This window comes from Citrus sinensis, chromosome 8 (assembly GCF_022201045.2).
Source record: "Citrus sinensis cultivar Valencia sweet orange chromosome 8, DVS_A1.0, whole genome shotgun sequence".
In the NCBI taxonomy this organism is placed as follows: Eukaryota; Viridiplantae; Streptophyta; class Magnoliopsida; order Sapindales; family Rutaceae; genus Citrus; species Citrus sinensis.
Window position 1 is genome coordinate 24,523,587 of NC_068563.1, and position 22,378 is coordinate 24,545,964.

Genomic DNA, 22,378 nt, shown 5'->3' on the forward strand with positions numbered 1-22,378 from the left:
ACAATGAATTTTTATTTTCAATAATGTTATTCTTACTTAATATAGATATTAAAAAACTAAAATGAGTATACATATAATGTTTCAGTATAATAATAAATCAAACAAATACACAATTTCCACATTTGGTCTAACCTATAACAAGAAAACACGTGTCCACATTCAACTGTGTTGTCACATGAAATTCTGTTAAGGCGCGAGTGCACAGTCATCACTTTTGCCAGTTCGTTAAGTCGTCGGGGCTCACTCCACTCTCTTTGTTTCCTATTTGTATTTGTATTTGTATTCTTCCCATTGACACAGAGTCAACGCAACAGTTAAAAGCAGAAAGGTACTTTTTTTTTTTTTTACTCGCATTTAGCAATTTACTTGTTTTATTTCTTAAAATCAAAATAAAATCTGCATCGTTGTCGATTTATTTCTTCTCGCTCAGTGAATATATATCTAACTCAGTTCATTTGTTTTTGTACGGAATGGTCCATAGAAATGATGAGAGAAATGAATGGCAGATTCTGCATAATTGCTTTTTTTTTTATAATTATTTTCTGTTATTTTGTCTTTTTTGGTTGTTAATTGATTTGAGCTGAAAATGGACATAATTATAGTTGAATTATAGTGCAATGTAACTGAAAGCTGGGGACCGGCGTTGAATTGGTAAGCTGGTAGTGGGATTTGGCCGACGTTGACTTGCTTTAACTTCTTTGCTTTTCAGGTACCGTAGAGTTTAGTCTTCTATGGCCTGTTGGCTAGTCATGTGTAGAGACTAATGAATTAAGAACTTTTTTCAAAACGATACGAATTTTTTGGGTAATCTGCTTTAGAAATGGATGTAACCTGTGGTTTGCTTTTCCATGATCATAATCATAAAGACATGTAATTAATTAAGTGATGTCTTCAATTCACGGAAATACTTATGGACGAGAAAGGGAAATGACCTTTGAACGAGAGGTGGTTGGGAAATGAATGTATTTATGGATGCTATTTGACCACAAACAAGTAATAGGATATAGCAGACTAACGGTATTGCCAGGAAGTGAATTGCATAGAATGCTTCCGTCATTTCCTTTGCCTAGTTTATATAGCTTTGTATTTTTATTTTAGAGTTGAGAAATCTGTCATCTGTTTTAGAATATGTGTAATCCTTACGAAGGTTTTGCCTTCAGTTTTCTCTTGGCATCCTAAACAGATTCGGTACAAGCCAATGACTCTGTAAAAGCTTCATAAGCTCAATGACTGTTTCATATAAAATTCAGGGCTACGCTACCAGTGCATGTAGTATAATTTTCAGGCACACAGTTGGCATTCGGTTTGCAAAATATTTATGTGTATAGACTCTGTCACAAACTGCATCTTAGGACACTTCGGAGTTAATGGAATCCTTATGGAAGAAGCTGTTGGTATTGGTTCTGTGCACTCAGCCTAAGAAACATAGAAAAGCCCATTGGAGGGGTTCAGCGTCCAATGACTGAGCCAAAAAATGTCAATCTTGGCTCTCACAAGATTCATTTGCAAGATTGAGGTAATGCTAGCGCAACTGGAATATGTACTCAGATGTGATAGTTTAGAAACTGCGGCTGGACCTTAGCATGGAGATACTGGTGTGCTTCCAGTATGAAGGTTTAAATGCTTAACCATAACTGTAAAAGATTTTAATATATATTGTGCGGAACTAATGTACTGATGCTTAATTCTAGCATGAGAAAGCTATTTATCTACAGCACTTTATTTGTTCAAAATGAGTCCAAGCACTCAGAATAAGACAAAAAAAAAAGGATTCCAGAGAGAGAGAGATAGGTGGTTGTTGCATTTTTTATCTGGTTCAAACCAATCTCTTCCTCACCATGTTTGTAGCTTCATTGCTGGCATTGATCATAAAAGTTGACCAGTCACAATATAGTATGGAGCAACTACTAATGTACTCATAGACATAGGCTGAATTGTCTGCATTTGGTTTTAATATGGTTTTAACACAAATAGCTGTCCTCTAAATTTCATTCTACTTCTATTGTTCCTCCACGAACAGGTGCGTGGAAATAGATTGATAAAGCTAATCCAAGGTAATGTATGTCATAATTAAACCATATTCTGCCACTTGTCTAAATTATGCCATTTATCTGGAATTTTTTTCCCCTTTTCTGGCTATCTTTGATCTCAGTAAGGCATTGATGCCTTACATCATAAGATGCACCCAGATCATGCAATCCTTTCATCACATAACTTAATTACTCTATAATTGATTCTTTCACACTATACTCTGTGAACATAATTGATTCTGTTCATCATTCTCTGTAAGCAAATTTGGTTACTGCTTGCATTTTATTATCAGTTCAACTACTTTTGAGGACTGTTCGGCCACTAGTGTTGTTGGATCTCCTACATTTGAGCTTTTAAAGCTCTGATGCGGACTTTTGTAGCTTGTTAGATCATAATTAACAACTTCATGTGTATGCAGGCACAACTATGAGCTAATAATTAATAGCTCAGAAATATCTGTTTTCTACCCTCAAGTTGTGAAGAAAATAATTCAAATTCTGACAGTGGCCTGTCTAGTTCATCTGAAATAAGATTATTTGGTTGGAGGGGTTATAGATTTCTTCTTAACATTTTTATATTGGCTGCTTAGCTACTTTGCTGTGTCCACTAGCAAGACTCTAATATAGGTAACTGAACGCTATGCACCTATTAAACTGAGTCATGCCCTTCTCAACCACGATTGAGACTTCCTTTTGGGTGTCCTGCTTGAACCCTATTATTTTAGGACTTCAATGTCAGATGATCTGTATCTTAAGCTACATGCACTGCATCAGCCATGCTATAATTTGGAAATCTTGTTCTCTTTCTGGATTCATTTCTTTTGATGATAATGACAAAACACCAGGTACATTTTATAGTGTATTGAACAACTATATTGTTATAGGGAGCTCTTCTTTATTGGTACGGTTGAATCATGATCATTAATCAGCTTCTTTTGACTATGCTTAGCACAAGCTTAACTCATTTTCATCGCCAATCCTCTCAAAGTTGTAGAAGCTAAAATATCTTGTTATTCGGGCCATGCAGCTTCTTAGACAACGGATGCTGATTTAGCAAATACAAAAAAACAACTAAAGTTCATCTGTTGTACTTTTGACTATTGTCCTGGTTGTCAGTTGTAAGAGGCTTAACAAAGATTGTGATGATTGTAAAACAATCTTGAAGTTTAAATTCTTAATAATCTTTGAAGTCAAAAATGCAATTTGGAAATTAACCCATATTCTTCATCAAACACTCTTTATAACATGTCAACTGCACATAGTTTGACTACTGTGCTTTCTGTTTCCCAGTCCTGTTCTTCTTCACCCAACTCCCTTGTTTTATTTTTTATTTTTTAATATTTAAATTGGCTTGTTTTGGATTTTTGTAACTTACATTTTTCTCAATACTTCATTATTTTCCTCGTTGTAGCATTTTATATTGTCGAATATGTCTTCTTTTGTCTCTTTTTTATTTCTTTTTCCCTTAATTTCCAGGTTTTCAACTTCAGCTTCTGAATTCTAAAAGTGGAGGTCAACATGCTGGAAATAAGGTGACATCTCCACGCTGAAATCAAGTCAAATTTTCTCAATAGGTCATCTTGAAACTGATCATATCAATATGGAAAAATGATGTTCTTCATTTAGCTACTCTCTCAGTAGGTTCCTTTCGTTATTTCTTTAAAATGAATATCAAATTTCTTAACAAACAACTCTATTTAACATACCATCAATATCTCAAATCTGGTTTATTGCTAGTCGTGACCCCACCCCTGCAAAAAAATTGTCTATGCTACTTTCGAAAATAAGCTACTTTCTTGCATCAACCATTCTCACTTTGCACACTTGTAAGACTCTATCTAGTGATATCCGTGACTATACAACCTGTACCCATCAAACTAAGACAGAGTTGTGCCCTCTCAACCAAGATGAAGAAGATCTTTTTTGCATGTATATAGACTCTAACGTCAGATGAAAGATGCTGAGTAAACCAAGTTAATATAATTTGGCATTTTTTCCCCTTTTTTCCCGGCCATTTTTCTGTAACAAAATGGCTCAACGACAGCTACAAAGTTCCTTTGGCATAACACCCATTGAACAGCTATTTTGCTTGTTTCTTGATGGGTATGTATCATGATCTTTTATCAGGTTCCCTTGACCATGCTTGGCACAGGCTTTAACTTACTTTCATTTACCAGTCTCTCACCATTGTACAAGCCAGAGAATCTTGCTTTTCTAATCCTGCAGCTTTTAAGATGATTTTGATGATTTTGCATATACAGAAACTATTAAGGTTCATTTGTCATGCCTCTGACCACTGGCCTTGATCATAAAGGGTTAACTCTTAACATAGTCAAGAATTCAATTTGGAAATTAGTCCAAATTCTTTTCAACTATTTATCAACCTTCTTACTATGATTGAAATTGACCAAAGCATTTTTTTTCTCATTTTAATTTTTCAGTTTGTAGTCTTCTCTTGTAGATTTTTATTTTTTTTATGCCGGTGGGAGGTTGGGCTTTCGTTTACATTGCTCTATTCTAGAGATGAAGTGAATAAATTTCTTAGCTATTTTTTTCATTTTGGATGTGCAGAACTTATATTTTTCTTCGTACTATTTGCTATTCCCATTGTAACTATTTCATATTGGCACAGGATATTCTTTTTAATTATTTACTTGTTCATCTTTGCATTGTCCTTAATTTCCGATTTTCAACCTTAGCTATTGAATTCTACAAAGACAAATATTCAAAGGGTTGGAAATTCGGTGAAGGTGATACCTCAAAGCTGAATTAATTAAGTAAAATTCTCTAAATTAATCTGTCATCTGGAAATTGATTACATCAATGTGGCAAATTGACGTCCACAACTTAGTATGACCAATCCCCTATTTGGTCTCTTCATTGACTTTTGTAGAACCAGCTCCTAGTTTACGTTTCTTAATTAACAATTCTATTTTACATGCCATTAAATATTTTACTTATGGCTTTATTACATTCATGACCTCTTGATGAGAAAAAATTATCTATGCTACTTTTGAAGGTAAAACACTGTCATACATGTCCCTTTTCACTTGGGACAAGCATTAGACTTCATGTAATGAGGCTGCATGGTGGAGCCGCAGGCCATGGCTTCACTCACGGCCAATTCAGCTGCTCCCAATCCCATAGAGGTGGCTGAGGATCAGCAACAATGTTCCAGTTGTTGTCTAAGTTAGTCTCTGGGTAATCAGAGTGGTCTTCTCCGGAGTATGAAGTTTCGGGCGAGCTTGCTCTTGGCCCCATTATGTTGTTCTGAGCAGATGTTGTAGCCACATCACCATCAAACATTATGGCGTCTTGAAAAGATGTGTTGGATCCATTACCACAAACCATTATGTTGTTTGGTGCAGATGTTGTAGCCCCACCACCATGAGGTTGTTCCTCTCTCGGTGCTGCTTCCAGCGGGCGTCTATCAAATGCTCGAAAGCTTTCGGATTTCACATAGATTCGGCACAGGCTGAATTCATGCCTCAACTACATTCAAGAATGGGGTGAAAGAAGCAAGAGTTAGAAAATGGAAGGTACGCCACCATTTCTGAATTGTGAATAAAAATTTGATGTTACTATAAAATTCATATTTTAATTACCTTAGGAATGACAGCTCTGGATGGATTGGATGCTCCTTCAATGGCTCTATACTCATGCATCTTCCATTTGGTTTTTCTCCCAGTCGGAGCCTTACCCTTATAGAAAACCATCGTCTTCTTTACCCCGATCACCCGGTTATCGGATGAATATACATAGCTCGGTGAGCCTGTGGCCTTCCAATACCCAGAAGCAGTGGTTCTGCTCGGTCTCCCGCCCCGTTCTTCCCTCTCTTGTCTCGGCGTGAAGAAAAACCATTGCTCGGTGTCTCCTTGACATTTCTCTCCGCATAGCTCTGCATGCAGCACGTACAAAAAAGGTAAAACAACTTGCTATATATACATATATTCTATCCACAATCCATGCAACTTGAATGCTTGTTATATATGTAAGCCATGTAATTTTACATGCATTCATATATGGAAAATGAGCAGGTAAAGTAAAAGAATTAATGCAGTACTTGGGAGGTGCCACGGCTCTATCTCGTAGAGTCGAATGACGGGGATGACGCGATGCAGCTCTTGCCTCTTACCTTCAAGCTTGTTGATTAAATAGAAGGAAACCAACTCCTCTTCTGTTGGAAAGAAACGATAACCAGGTGGGAGTTCCTCCATTGTCTTGTATTTTAGTGTTTTTTTTTTTTTTTTCCCTTTGTTCTTATATCTCTTCTTCTTGTGCTTTGCTTGTTTGAGTTCATTGTTATATATATAGGATCTAAGGAAAAGAAATGCGAGTGAAAGTTTGCCGAGTAAAACGAGAAAATTTTTGCCTTTTGAGGCGTGCTATTGGTGGGAAACTTCCACGCGGTTATCGAAAACAAAAAGTGCGATAATGCTTCTTGTTGTTGTCGTGAAATTAAAACTCCATTTTATGTTAAAAAAAAATAATCCCCTTATTGAACCAGTCAGCTCTGCCTCTGCCCCGACCTTTTAATTTTTTTGGTCCCCTGTGTTGCCAACCCAGGGTTTCTTTTCATGCACCTTCTTGTCTCGCCAATCGAATTTCTTCTATCAACTTTTTGCCTTCAAAGATTGTTTGACGAAAGTGACGTGAAAAAGCAGCGCCGATAAAATGCCGCGCTCGATATGAATTGATCGGATATATTGGATATATTGGAAACTAGGAATCATACATCCGGCTACAGGGAATTAAGTGGTGGTTAATGGGGATATTTGTCAAGACACGTGCAACTGCTGGCCTCCGCTTTACGGCTACGCGGGGGGTTTTAATGGTTTTTTTTTTTTAATTTTAAGTGTAATGTAAGATTGTATCTTAAAAGATTCGTCACTAACAAGGTGGCACCCTATGAGTGGTAGATAATCCTTCAAAAGTTTTCAAAACAATTTATTGTATCCTTTTTTTTTTTTTAATGTATAAGATGAGTGCTAGTAAATACTAAGATCACCAAATTCAAGTAGTAAATTATGATTATTGAAGGATGAGTAGATGCAATGGTGGATTTATAAAAATAATTTATTGGGGATTAAATTAGATAATAGTAAAATATAAAAAATTAAAATTTTGAATATATAAAATATTTGTTAATACATTTATAATTAGTCTCTACATATTTTATATTTTAAAAATGTTATGTAATAGACTCATTATCAATATTATTAAATTTATTGTTTCCTATATAAACAACCAAACTATCACTTATCTCATCCAATTCTAAAAATGATTCTTCATGAATTTTATTACTGAAAATATTCGTTCTACTATTATTATATAAAATGAAAGAATTAATTATATTTTTTAAAATAAAAAATATTTTAAGTAGTGGGTTATTATTATTTTTAATTATCTATTATGAGAGAGAGGGAGGGTTAAAAAGGTTATTGCGATGAATAACACGTAATTCAATTTCCCTCGATAAGGGCTAACGAAAGAAAAAGGCGACTCGGTCGCGTGATCGGACGCGAAGGGGGGGGGCCATTTGATCGCTTCAGTGATGTCTTTCTCAAATCCGGAATCTGATCCAGGAACGCGGAGCTGTGATGTCACTTGTTTTGCAGCATGAGTGTGAATCTTATTCACATGAAAAATAAAAATAATCTGCTTACCTTTTCTTTTCATATCCGCGTAAAAGTTACACGTCAATTTTCTTTGCAAGTGAGGCCCCACTTGAAAGCAAAAATTACGTTTGGCTATTAAACTTTTATACATCTTGTGACGTCATCGCTGCCGATCGAGATCGTCAGAGGAGAGCGATGTTGATCCAGTTTACGGAGTCAATTCAAGAATCAAGAATTAGTGTAATTCAAGGGTCTCACAACTTCAATTTATGGGACATATTGACAAATTCACAGGAGTACAGGGGTTTAAATAGCAATTGTAATTTAACTTAAATAGTAAATGTAAAATTTGGGTTAATTACTCTGAGTGACAGATCTTTTGATAAATTATAAACAAGTAATACATTTTTAAAAAATACTTTAGCAAGTGACAATCCGTTAACTTTATCGTAATTTAACGGGAACAATAAATTAATTATAAGATGACATTTTTGACCCTAGAATTAATTACAAAATGATATTTACACCCCTATAATAACTACAAAATGACATTTCTATCCCTAAAATTAGTTACAAAATATATTTTTGCCCCTACTCAATTATTTTTTATTTTTTAAATAGAAAAATTATAAAAAAAATTACATCTAAGTGCAATTAACATGATTTTTTTGTTAAATCATACAAATTTTTTATAAAAAAAATCTTGTTGAATCAAGCAAATTTTTTTTATAAATTTTAACGGCAAATTTTTATTTACAATATTGTATGATTTAACAAAAAAAAAGCCCGTTAATTGCACTTAGATGTCATTATTTATAATTTTTTCTATTTAAAAAATAAAAAATAATTGAGTAAGGGCAAAAATATATTTTTTAACTAATTTTAAGGATAGAAATGTCATTATGTAGCTATTATAGGGGTAGAAACGTTATGTTTAATTAATTATAGGAGTAAAAATGTCATTTTATCTTTAATTTACTGTTCCCGTTAAAGTTAACAGATCGTCACATGCTCGAGTATTTTTAAAAAATGTGACGTCTTTTTGAAGTTTGTCAAATATCTATCACCCAGAGGTAACTAACAAATGTAATTTAAGAATGTTGTACCACATTCTCCAAAATCATTTTTGTCAGGTAGGAAAACCTAGTATGACTATAGTTAGGGAAATGGATGTCTATACTTCTAAATTTTAGAAAAATGATCACAAAGGTTCCTAAGTTTTCAAAAAGGGACACAAATACCTCCTTTTGATTATAATACCCTTTGAATTTAGTAATTAGAAAATTAACTTTAGACTATTTTTAATTATTACAAATTTAATATAAATAATGTAATCTATCTAGTAGACTAATAATATTAAATTATTTTTTTACATATTATTAAAAAATAATTTAAATTTAAATTAATTAATTTTAATATTATGTTTCTATTTATTATTAAAAATTACTTTAATTATAAAAAATAGGTCTAAAAGATTGTACAATATAAAATATTTTTTAAATATTAAAATTATTTTAAAATGTATATATTATTATATTTATTTTAATTCCATATTTTTATATATTATAAAATTTTAAAATTAAATTTTTTAAATTTATAAAGTCAAAGGGTATTATGATCAAAAGAGATAATGGTGTCCCTTATTGAAAACATTAGAGTTTTTGTAATCATTTTTCCAAACTAGGGAGGCGTAGCTGTCATTTTCGCTATAATTAAGATATGATTCTCCAACCAAGACTCAGTACTCTCTCCATTCGTGTCATCTTCTTAAAATATTCTATCAAAACATGGGTTGGTTCCAGCTGTTCTATGTTAGCTCTATCCTTGCTTGTGGGCACCCAATGCTTAAATAACCGGTTGTAATAAAAATTAAAAATTTACATTTATTAGTCCAAATTTAATTTTAATCACATAATATATCCTTTCAAAAAAAGGACATGTAAAGAAATTAAAATCCTTCAGGAATGGGATTACAAATAAAAATGGATATTATGAGAACAATCTCCTTACTCATTTCCAAAGTTACTCTATAATATTTTTCATCTTTGATTCTGGAAACTACTGGTTTAGGACTCCAATTTCCTCGAGGGTTTTTAGCAACCCTACCCAGTGACATATATACATCGTAGACTTCATGTCCCCTAGCTACCGGAGTGCAACACCCATAATGAAATAGTTTTTATGTCGTTTTCTAGTTTGACGATTATACATAAGATTATCAAAGTACCTTTCTCGAAGCTTATTGTTATTAGTAAAAAATTTTTTGTGTTTATAGGGATTTTTTTTTTTAGAGCATCTTTAAAAGACTCTATTAATATTACTCTTCAAATATTTATTTGCTTACCTATATGGTAAGAAGAAAAGTGAAAAAAATATATTATTCTCAAAAAGATTTTTCAAATAGAAATTAGTTAATATTATTTTAATCAAATAAATATTTTTTCAAAGGAAAAACAAATGGTAATTAAAGCACTTATCTTTCTCTCTCTTCTAATAAAAACTAATAAAATATAAATTGAAGAGGGAGAGAGAAACTCTACAAAATTGAAGAAAGAGAATTATTTCTTATTTGAAAAAACTCAATTGAAGTGTCTTTTGAAATTTTAAATGCTGATGTGGCGTTTTAAATAAATAATAAAATTTTATTTGGAGAGTTTTTTTGAGATGCTCCAAAAGACTTTATAAATTTTACTCTTCAAATATCTATTTGCTTAACTATGTGGCAAATAAAAAAGTGAAAAAAATATATTATTCTCCAAAAAATTCTTCAAATAGAAATAAATTATTATTATTATTAATTAAATAACTTTTTTTTAAGGAAAAATCAATAGTAATTAAAGTACCTCTCTTTTTTTCTCCAACAAAAAGTAATAAAATATAAATCGAAGAGGGAGAAAGCAACTCTCCACATTTAAAGAAAGATGATCATTTCTTATTTGAAGAATCTTAATTAGAGTATTTTTTAGAGTCTTAAATATTGATGTGGCTCTTCAAATAACTAATAAAATCTTATATGAATAGTTTTTTGGCGATGCTCTTATATATAAACAACTGATGATGAAAAGAAAAGGTCATGAATATAAAAGTAGTGTAGTAATTTTACTATTACAAATTCTCTCTCATCAGAGATCAGAGATAATATAATGGTTATTGGTGTTGCTTTCTGGGTAGCTTCTCTTAATTAAAAAGGTTCTTAATTACCTTCCTAGAATATGAGAAATAACACATGTAGAAACTATTTTGAACACGCGAAACATGATTTTATTTTGCTTTAGTAGTTTAATGAATTAGTGGTCCGCGTACAAATTAAAGAAAGTGGTTCAATAACAAACAACAAAAAGTAATTACTAATTAATAATCCGAGAGATGGGTGTTCCTTTAAGACTCATATCAAAGTAAAAAGAGAGAGCAAGTAAAAAAATAAAAAAAAAAGGTCCGAGGAGTAATGATGGTACAAATATGAAGTGGCATCAATATACATTAATTATTTTAATGAAGACTGATCAGAAATAATAAATTAAACTATATCACCTTTCGGCTTTCACAATTCACATTAGTTGATGATTGGATTGGGAGTCATCTTTGGTCGGATGATTTTCACTTCTTTATTAAATTTCAAGAAAATGTGTTGCATTCGCACTAATGACAATTTGTGAGTAAAAAAGTAAATTCTCTTTCATTGGGTAGTTTCCTCCCATTTCGTGAATAATTTTCAAGCACCACTCGTTGCCTTTGTGTGCTAAGCCAGGCTGATCCAGATTTTGATCAGATTTTGGAAATCTAGAGCGGCTGTAAAATCTTGAGAAACCTATCTATTTCTCGTGCTGTAAATATAGACTAGAATGGCCCCCAGAGGCAATTGGTGGTGGCCACACCCACTCCATCAGAAGATACCAAGTGCAAATAAACATACAAATCTATGAGGGCCTGCTCTGTGTTGCCATGTTGGTTGTTACATGTTGTATCACTTAATACGTTACATTGACTTTGACGTTGGTAGATTAAACAATAAATGGCTCGAGCAACCGATCAGACCTACCTCTTTGAAACTTAATGATTTGCAATAAGGAATCTGCGTTCCTTAATCAACTCTCATGTGTGTGTGAGGTTACCAATTTTTCTTTACTGAAATAAATTTATGTCGCTTGCCTCTTTTATTTTTTTTATAATGGTTAATAACGCCTCTCCCAGTATAATTTTATAGTATTTACTCTTGTTTTCAAATGCACTTTATTTATATTTGTTATAAACTAAGTAAATCATAAAATAAAAATTAAATACTAAAATAAGAAATATTTGTTTTGACATGAAAATTTAATAATAAATTTTTTTTGTAACTCTTGTCGTTTTCAAATATTTTTTTAGTAAATATGTATTTTTTATTCCTAAGATAAATTATCAAGCAAATGACTCATTTATTCTTCTTTTTCTTTAAATTTTTTGTGCCATGTGGGTTTTTGGATATTATGAAAATAGTAGAGAGTAAATGATCTATATTAATTTTAGTAAAGGAATAATTGGAAATCACACACACACACATATATATGTATGTATATGTAACTATCATTTGTCTATATTATTTATAAATTATAAAATATCAAATGATTATAAGAAGTATTTGTGTCTTATTGCTTTATCTTTGTAATTTTTTTTCATTTTATTATGTTTTTATTTACACTATTAGTTGACAATTAGTTATGCCCTTACTTTAAAAAATAATTAAAATTTTAATTAAAAAACTAAGAAAACAAAATAAAAAAACCAAACACGGCTGAAGAACGCGTCTCTTGGCTGCCAAAGCTTCTTATGCTTTTGATTAAATATCTTCCTTTTGTGCTAGGCTGCTAATCTTGCTCTCATCAAGATATCAAATTGAAGCCACCATTAAAGCTTGAAGACAGCAAATTGAAACTGCCATTAAAGCTTAAAGATCACTATGCTTTCTATCAATCATAAATTCTATTTCGTCAGAATCCTTCAAACTAGTAATAATAAAACCATTATTAATTCCATATTCATATCAAACTGATCAATTACGAAGTAAATCTCAAAGTGATATTATGTAAAATCCTTTTTTCAAATTGAACAGATATTCCTAGAGATAAGTTAATAAAAAAAAAAAATCCCATACCCGTGGCTGCTATCAAGTCATCTAATTCTTCTTTCAGATGAGACCCATCAATGCCAATGCATGGCAAGTACCGATTCAAAAGTGCCAACAATTTTTCAAAGATGGTGGACAACTGTCTGAGAAAAAAAAGTTGAAAAAGAAGAAGATTATAATGATGACGCTAGATATATGGTATTCACACATTTTCTTTTCTTCCCCCTCTTTCTTAACCAATAATACTAATATTACCATTATAATTTTAAATTATGTACAATTTTATCTTGGTTTTGAATATGATAGGCACTTTTACCCCTTTAATGATAGCATGGCATTAGTGTTGGACTATGTTAACAAAAATAATGTAAAATACAAGATTTTCCAAAGATGTATTAATAAAATGACGTAAACAAATATCCTGTGTAGTAGTTTGATAATCTACAATTCTAAGAGTAGTCGATTATAATAACTCTCTATATATATATAATTTGGAATTGGTCATATCTGCTCCTAATCCTATCATATTTGATCCTCTTTTGACGTTTGTGGGAGGTTTATCTTCAGCTAGTGCATAGTTTTAGATTGAACAAAAGTTTCATGTAATTGACATAACTTTTAAGTTACAACTATAAAATTTTGGTAACTATAGTTTGTCATAGTCTTTTGATAAAAAAAAATTATATTTACCAACATTATCTTGTTGCAATAAAAATTTTAATTTTTTTTTATTTCTTGTGACATTTTAATACTTTAAGGTTATGATTTATAATGGAAAAATAGACATAATTATTGATAAAATAATACAGTTATATAATAGGAACTTTAAAAAGTGTGTGGTGGCTTTTTTTTTTTTATGAGTTGCTTTTAAAAAGTTAATCTCTACTAAATTTTAAAAAGTTGATGTGCTAAATTAGAAAAACATCTTATAAAGACTCTAATTTAGACGTTTCAACCTCAATCATATGCAGCCTTTAAAAACCTATTTTAGTAATATTTATCAATTAATATCAACTTTTTATTTCAAAATTAGAACTTCAATTTCATATCAATTGCGCTTTTAACTCATAACACCACAACTTCCAAAGCTTACCTTATTGGATTAGGATAAGATCTTCTCCTGATCTGAGCTCTACTAAGCTTTTAAAGATTTTCTATCATGAATCTTTTAGTAGTAGTGTATGAGTAAGATTTAACTTTTTTTTTTATTTTTTTATTTATTAACAACCAATCAACAATTGAATTATTTACTCAAGATATGATCAGATCAGGAGAGAATCCTGATTCTATTGGATTTTTTTTTTCAAGTCACATAAAATTAAATCTCTAATACAAGTCCTAGGTCCTAGACCTAGCAAAGAAGAATATTAAAAGTGAAATTCAAATTTCAAAATAACACAAATATATATTCAAGCCTCCATTACTACTAATTAAACAACATAACGTATAATATTTGCTTCAGCTACAATAATTACACATAATTCGCTTAATACAGTCCTCAAACACGGAAAAAAATATAGCCACATAGCATTTATATAATAACACATTCAACAAAATAAAACTCACTATATGATAACATATTCAAGAAAATCAAACTCACTATGTTATATATAAAATATAACACGCAGAAATAGTGAGCAACTAGCTAGGGAATTCCAATGATAGGGACGAAAGGAACATAATAGCTTGACGGTGCAAGGCCCCACTCTGGAGGCAAAGGCAGATCAACAGTCTTTGATGAACCAAACTTATTTGCTGCCCCACATTTTGAATCTTTCACGTTTGATGGACATGAAATTGAGAATGCAAGAGGCGTTGAGATCTTGTATGAGTTGGAGTTCTTGGGCTTCATGACTTTGGACACCATGTTCTTCTTGGAAGCATAGAGCTGGACTGGACCTCCGAATAGCTTTGCATGGCAGTGCAAAGGAGATGGAGTTTTCATGGCAGCATCCGATGGAAGGTTAACCTTGAAGGAGCCTGAAACCAGTGTTGTCGCCATAGCCAACTTCTTGACATGGTTGCACTTCACTAGAACCTTAACGCCTGAAATACGAAGATTGTGTTTCTCAGGGTATACGTTAATATCATCTCAAGTAGCGGCGAAACCAGGATTTTGGTCCAGCGTAGTAAAAATAAAGAAACTATAAACTTAAGAAAGACGAAATTAAGACTTGAATACTATATAAGAAGATTATTAAAAACAAAAAATCTTTGAAAAGGACTAAATTTCAATTAGAATTCTTATTTTATCTTTTTTTTTTTTTCTTTTCAACTCCACAGTTTTATCTTACCAGTTTAACCAACTAATTAAGTAGTTATAGGTGTATAGTAGGCCAAATTCGCCTACTTGATAATGAAATGTTAATAGCTAATTACTACGCTCTTAAGTGAAGGTTATTATGATTGTGCCATAACTAAAATATAAAATAAGTGCATGTGAAATGGAGCAAGATAATGGCTAAGTCAAGTCATTTAAACCTGAGAGATCATAGTCATTGCTGCAGTCAGAGCAAGAGACCTTCCCCTTGAGGACTTCGTGGCATGTCGAAAGCTCGAAACTTGCAGAGAGAGCTAATGCAAAGAGGAGAGCTGTTATGAGAGGAGACAGCGCCATTGATGAAACCCTGAAGAGAATTGAGTGTGAAAATAGGATGATATAAATTGTAATAATGCAACTTGTTATATAGAAGGACGAGTGTACTGTTTTTAATGCAAGGGGGCCCCATTACAGACGAAGTAGTTGGGATTCATGAGGTGCAGTTAATTTTAGTTCCCCACAGTTCTAATGACAAGCAGCAGGAGAAGTAGTCTCTACACTAATTAAATTTAAGTTAGATTATTCTAATTTAAATTTTTAACATAAAATTTGGATACAAATCTTAAGTCATTGTTTTTTAAAAATTGATTAGTTGCCACTATAAAAATATTATTTTAATTTTCAATATTTATTATTAAGATTGCTTGAAATTAATGACTCAAAATTTATGTTAATGTTTTAATTAAAAAATTTAAGTTGAAATAACCCCACCCTAATCTAATTTAATATTGTAGTGAGATAAATTTACTATGCAATTCATCTAAAGTCCAATCTAAAAAAATCTCTTGGCCGGAGGTATCAGTCGTTAGCTAATGATTTACTGTGATTGTTATTAATTTAAAGAATATACATGCAAGTCCGATTTAAAATATATGCTTTTTTAACATGTGCTTTAAAGAAAAATAATGTAAAAATAATAAGAGATGAACATTATCTTATAATTTTAAATAAAAGTACGGATATTCAGATAAAGACATAATAAATAAATAAATAAATAAATAAAGCCAGAACATTGATAGAAACATAACGAGACCAAATCCCTCTTATTTTTGTGGGAGCTGCTACCTTACGTTTAACGTAAGGTACAACCCTCTCTACAGCAATGGGTCTTATTAGAACCCACTTCTCAGCTGTGAGAGAGGGTTGTACCTTACGTTAAACGTAAGATAGGCAAACTCTATTTTCATTTATAATATGCGATTGCTTCAATTTTTTCCAGCATTATTCTTTAAAAAAAATTTCTTTAAATAGACGAGCAATAAATTTCAACCAAACCTACACGATAAGTTTTTTCTTTGGCCATTGATCTTGTGCTGAGTACCAGATCAATGGCCAGTAATTGCTTGGGGCCCATATAAGGCAATTGCTGGTCATTGATAGCTGAGCACCAGATCTGTTTCCTTTTTCACAACCCAATAGTCAAAAGATTCCATTAAAATTGGTAGTAAGCTGCAAGCATCAACTAAAAAAAGCTTGAAAGTAAAAGAGCATAATTTTCAGCACATTTAAGAGGCTGTACAAAAGTTTGGTAGGTTCTATTACCAAGTGACACATTATATTAAAGAAGGACCATTCAAAGATGAATTAATTTTTGCTGAAATGTGGTTGATTAAAGTTCCAACTGGGTGTGTTCTGTTCCACAAGCAATGAGTCCCCATACAGCACGATTTGCAGATACGATATTTCCTTCAATGCTTCCGGGGAATCCATGGCATTTCGATGTCACTGCATTAATGGATATAACGCTTTTTGGCTTTTGCAGCAAGACGGAGCTAGAAAAAGGAGCATAATTCCTTAAGAAGTTAATAATAAGGCAGGTAAAGAATGTCACTTGGCTCACTTCATGTGAACTATTTATGTTGGGTCTTTTTGGCCATTGGCAAAAGATGCATCTCATTTCTTTTAACTGTAATCTTTGGATTTCTTTGGGAGTAACGCTATACTTACTCAATTAGAATATATATAATTTTAATTTGTATCCACACTGGCGTGACATCTTCTACGGTTACTCATTGATTAGATTATGTATTTCCATTGTTAAAGTTCGCAATCTCCTAATTTCATTAGCAAGTGCTCCATTCTCCATTTGCAAAATTCATGAACAAGAAAAAAACAAAAAAAAAAAGAAAAAAAAGAAACTATTATGTACGAATAATGAAGAAGTGATCTTCTGTGAATCTTTGGTAGTTTGTGTCCTTCAGCAGAAGTGAATTAACAAAAATTGATTGATGAAAAAGTCAACAATCAACAATCAACAAACAACAATATTCAGAAACCACTTGGGGAAAACAAAAGTTCCTCCATCCTATGATTCAGTGTTGATTGTGACATTGATTCTCTAAAAACAAACAACAATGTGAACACCATTCAATGTCGCCGCAAGGTTAGCATACAAGCAATTAAGAAATGCATTCTTTTCTTGTTGCGGCTACATTGCTTATCCAATCGAATCAACCAGAAGGAATTCCCTATCAATACTCCTAAGATAGCTACTTTGCGTTCGAATTTCTGGATAAGACATGCTTGGGCACCTAAAACAGGAGTAAAGACGGCTGGGTTCCAAAGCTTGTTCCATTCCACATTGATAAGAGTAATATTTGCAGAATCAAAAGTCGGAGTAAAAACTAAATAGTGCTTAAGAACAGTCTGATTCTTCTCACATCTTATTAAATAACTATCAACTTGCATCGGCAATCAGTATCAACCTCGACCAGTATTTTCAGGCCATTGCTTCTTTTTGCAGAGGGAGACTCAACATTTTAAAACTAAAACAAAAAATAAAAACACCTAATTAATGCACTTTATGGCAATTACAGTGGTTCCAAATATATGGCTTCCATGGAGAACATATAATCTACAAATACAAGACTAAGTTTGACACCAAGCCTAATGAGGAACATATTATGTTACGTGGTGAACTCGTGCTGTCTACCATTTATGCTATATATATTATCATACATGGGATCAAGATATTGTCCCTCATTCAGTCATGTTATGCCCCTCACGTTTAACCCCCCGCCCTCATGAACCCACCAACAGTATCTTACCCATCCCTCCTACCGTAAGGGACTCAGTTCAGTGAGGAAATCCTATTGGGTTGCATGGCAAATGTGCTAGGTACGCCTATATGATGAATAGAGTGGGGCTGATTGCCTACAATACAGCATATCCCATAGAATATCTCTTACCATTTTCTGTTGTGGTTTTGAATGTCTCAAGAAACTCAATTGAAATGTTGGAACCAACTGTGTCACATGTTGAATCACTTTTATTAATTGACAACTCAGAGTTTTGTATGATAAGCAAATCTTTTATACCTGCCGTGTTGGTAGCTGGCCAGGCCCAAACCAACACAGACCCCAGCGTAATTGTCCATTCAAAATGCTGGCAACAGGTCCCCGTGGACCCTAATTATATAGCATATAGCTAAAGTTGTGGATGGCTTATGACAGAAAAGTACGGAAACATTGATAAGGAATAGAGAAATGGGAATCCCAGACACATTATATGCACTTGAAACAGTTACACTCTTCTGAACAAAAATGCAGCACACTAATCTAATTTTGCATCTGAGAAATTTGTTACATGCTGGCTCAAGACATTAACAAATCAATATTAATGAATTCTAATACCAGCTAAAAACAGTATCATAAATTGGAACCACTGACCCTTCCGAAGAACGGAAGGCAATCCATTGACCGTCGATCTAGGGCAAGCTGAGGAAGACTTTGCCAGCAGTCAAAGTTGATAAACTTGCAACTAGGAGACAGAAGCCAGCAATGATAGAGACAATAAACTTAATAGAGAGAAATGATCTTTGCCTGCATTGGTTTAAGTGTTAACAATTTCTAAATTTCTAAGGACAACTTTCAATCACATGGTTTTCCAATGTAAATCCATTGGTGTGAACTTTTCGCTAAACATGCACTAAGAAAGTTTCTAACATAATGCTGTTCACTTTCCCCGAGTGTTTATAAAGTAAATAGAGCAGTGCATATTCCAGCAAATAAGAGTTTTTAAGCCTTTGAAACAGATGTAATATATTATTTTGAGTTTAGCCATAGCAATGTCAGGTGTAATTCTAAAATAAGATCACCAGCATGATTGTAAAAGTGCAACATTGCAAGGCATTGGGAAATGGAAAAGCATCTTAAAATCTTTAAGACGAGGGTGACCTCAGCCAACCTTCAGTACTGATGTGAGGCACCAAGGCAGCACCTTTTATATAAAGGGTGTGTTTACTTGTATGATTAAAAAATTGAAATTCGAAATAAGAATGATCGATGGTGTTTACTTGTTAAAGTAGAAGGAGGAATGAGAATGAACTATGAGGGGCACACATGTTTTTAGAATTAAAGAATGGGAACTTGATTCCTTATACTCTCCATTTTACCCCATTGAATTTTCATAATTCCCAAATTGCTCTCAATTAAGTTTTGTCACTTTGATTTTAGTCCCCATAGAAGTTTTGTAATATTTGCAAATAGGTCCTTCATTATTTATTATTAGCAATTATATAATAATATAATTATAATTATAATTATAATTATTGTTATTTATTAATGTCATTATTATTATATTAATAATAATATTATTCAAAATTTATTAATTTTATTTTTAATAAAAAAATAATTTTATATTGTTATTATTATTAACAATAATTATTTTGAATAATAATAATGATAATAATAATAATCATAATCACTACTATTATAGTAAATAATGAAAATAATCAACTAAAGTCATTTTAATAACTTAAAATAATAGATCCGGATTCCTATAGGTAAAGTAGACAATTTATTTTTATTCCCATTTTCTATGCCCATTCTAGTAATTTTCAATTACCAATTAATAAATGCACCAAAATATACTTGGATAGTCTCCAATTAGGTAGGACTTTGCTCATAAACATAAGGCATTTCATAAATGATATTTTGCCTTAGTACAACAAAGGAAATCCATTAATTATTAATCATAAAGGTCTTCAAAGTTGAAAGACTTCCCTGCCATGAATTCTCGCTTTGAAAATACAGTTGACTTAATCACAGTAGAAAATGTTGACTGTCAATATGAGGCTCTGGATGCAGATCAAGTTTTCAGTGTTTTTCATAATAATTACGAGTATTTTAATAATCAAAGGGTAATTTATAAATATCAGTTTGGCCTACAGCGATTCTCTTCACTCAGGCCAACATTTAATGTACCCCAATCCTTGGGCAACTGTGGGATCTAGCACTTCAAGGGCACCCTACACCTCTACCTACCTTGTTAAAACTACTGTTCCTTAAAAAAAAAATTGCCTATACACAGAAGAATGATATAAGAGGATGAACATCATATCCCACAAATTTTAATCTTCCCCCAAATCCAAATGAAATCAACCAATATGCCTAAGACATGGCAGTTATGCCAACTTATCTTCAACATTAGCAGGCAAGAACAGATGAAACTAAAACTTGAAAATTTACCAGATAGGATCCTTATTATATATCTGTTTTCCTGATCCACTCAGAATATATGCACCATCCAAACAAAGCCTGACCAATTTCAACTTTAAAATCAGACAGCCATGCCCCTTGTCCATGCCAAAAGTTACACCAATCATTATGAAAAACCATTAGAATTGAGAATGTCGGAGCTCCTGAAAATCAACAAAATATTAACCAAATTTTAAAAAAATATTTTAATCCCCAAGAATCCATGAGGTTTGTTTTCAGAGTTTAAACATGCAGTACTATCTGTGATCAGTGACAAGCGAAATTCAACAGTCGCATGCAGCTTGTTCGCAATCCAAAAGATAAGACACTCAACGATAAAAGTTAAGGTGGCCTGCCGTGGTACCACTATATGCAACAGATGGTAGATGGGCATTGCTGGAAAATAAAATTTTTTGGGTAGCAACAAGATATTAAGCACCTTAAATGTAAGCACTTTAAATGCTTGCTGAAACTTCTGAAGTTACTAATGCCAACAAGCACACCCATGGTAGCTTGTAGGCCATAGAAATGGGAATATTATCACCATTTATTTGTCCTTCTAGCTGCAACATCTTTTGCAGAGCATCTGACTTCCATGCAAATCTTATTCCAAAAATTAAGCAAAGTACCAACTAAATGCAAGCAATGATTCATTCAGTAGCATTGAAAGCACCTTTCATTTTTCATTTTCATGTAACTCTTATGATTTTTGAATTATTATTGTTATTATTATTATTAATAGAAAGTGACTGCTAACCAAACCCAATGTCTCCTCAAAGCAAAAAACGAATTCAAAAAATTTTCCTTAACTCTTATTCAAAATGTTTATCCCCGTACACTAGTCTATATACTCAATTTTCTCTAAAACAAATCGCAATAAATTAAAGCGAGTAATGCTTTAATTCCACAAATAATTTCTTTCTATTAAAAAAAATAAAAAAAGAACCTTAATCAAGAAAACCTGTTTGTCGAAACACGGCGTTTCTGACCTGCCTCAGATCCCTGCCTTTGAGCGTGCGTCCAACGCCTTCGAGCACCGAACAGGACACAACGGGCGTGTTCGCACGCGCCACTATCTCGTGCGGCGGCAGCACCATCTCGTTGTCCCCCTCGTCGTCTTCGTCCACGTCGTCAAAATATCTTCTATTCCTCATGGCCTTCGCCAGCACCGGCACGTTCACCGGCGCGCTCTGGTACTTCAACTTCCCGAACGGCGACCGCTCTCGCTGCTGCTGCTGCGGAGGCTTCGGAATTCCAGGAATCGCGCGTGAAGTCGAGACCGAGGCTTTGTGGCAACAGTGTGTCGGAGATTCCGGAAGCGCGGCCAGGATTCCAAAGTTTTCGGAGAAGTTTGCTATTTTATTGTTGCTGTTGTTATAGAGGTGATTATCATGGTGGTGGCGGTGGGGGTCGGCTGGTTCAGAGATATCCGTGGTGAAGATATCGTCTTCGTTGAGCTCGTCGAAGGAGGCGGCGGTGGATCCTGAGGGTTGTGACGCGTGAGGATACGCGCTGAGCAAGCGGTTGGGGGGAGGTGACTTCCGAGGGCCGAAGCGGGTCGGGCCGTGAATGTCCATGCGGATGCGGGTTGCGTTGATGAGAGGATGTGCTGGGCGTGCGGCAAAGGGCCTGGAGTGACGTGGAAGGTGAAAATTTTTTGAGGATAAATTGATGACATAAGAATAAATATTAAAACGTGGGACAGCCCGAGACTGAGGGAGGAAAGCGTGATCCTCTTCTGGGAATTTTGTGGGACCTACGTGTCGCGGAATCTTTTGCGTTCTATTTGAATGGCAGGAAACTTTTTGCTCATCTCATATTTGAATGGC

General features: G+C 33.1%; 3 protein-coding genes and 1 long non-coding RNA gene across 4 annotated transcripts; 1 reads left to right on the forward strand and 3 right to left on the reverse strand.

The window, feature by feature from the left end:
• Positions 1–231: 231 nt before the first annotated feature.
• LOC127899213 (uncharacterized) lies at positions 232–3,564 on the forward strand. Its single transcript, XR_008051172.1, has 3 exons — positions 232–328; positions 2,021–2,054; positions 3,507–3,564. It is a non-coding gene; the product is annotated as an uncharacterized LOC127899213 (long non-coding RNA).
• A 1,231-nt stretch (positions 3,565–4,795) lies between these two features.
• Positions 4,796–6,390, reverse strand: LOC102623878 (NAC domain-containing protein 90). The gene is made up of 3 exons (XM_015533259.3): positions 6,166–6,390; positions 5,636–5,928; positions 4,796–5,522 (listed from the first exon to the last, which is right to left on the reverse strand). The coding sequence occupies exons 1-3, from the start codon at positions 6,245–6,247 to the stop codon at positions 5,145–5,147; spliced, it is 753 nt and encodes a 250-aa protein (XP_015388745.1). The 5' UTR covers positions 6,248–6,390; the 3' UTR covers positions 4,796–5,144.
• Positions 6,391–14,137: 7,747 nt separating this feature from the next.
• On the reverse strand, positions 14,138–15,420 carry LOC102623586 (uncharacterized). Its single transcript, XM_006487844.4, has 2 exons — positions 15,234–15,420; positions 14,138–14,798 (listed from the first exon to the last, which is right to left on the reverse strand). The coding sequence occupies exons 1-2, from the start codon at positions 15,367–15,369 to the stop codon at positions 14,398–14,400; spliced, it is 537 nt and encodes a 178-aa protein (XP_006487907.1). The 5' UTR covers positions 15,370–15,420; the 3' UTR covers positions 14,138–14,397.
• A 5,096-nt stretch (positions 15,421–20,516) lies between these two features.
• Positions 20,517–22,365, reverse strand: LOC102622906 (uncharacterized). The gene is made up of 2 exons (XM_015533242.3): positions 21,511–22,365; positions 20,517–20,713 (listed from the first exon to the last, which is right to left on the reverse strand). The coding sequence occupies exons 1-2, from the start codon at positions 22,124–22,126 to the stop codon at positions 20,556–20,558; spliced, it is 774 nt and encodes a 257-aa protein (XP_015388728.1). The 5' UTR covers positions 22,127–22,365; the 3' UTR covers positions 20,517–20,555.
• Between the last annotated feature and the right edge of the window lie 13 nt (positions 22,366–22,378).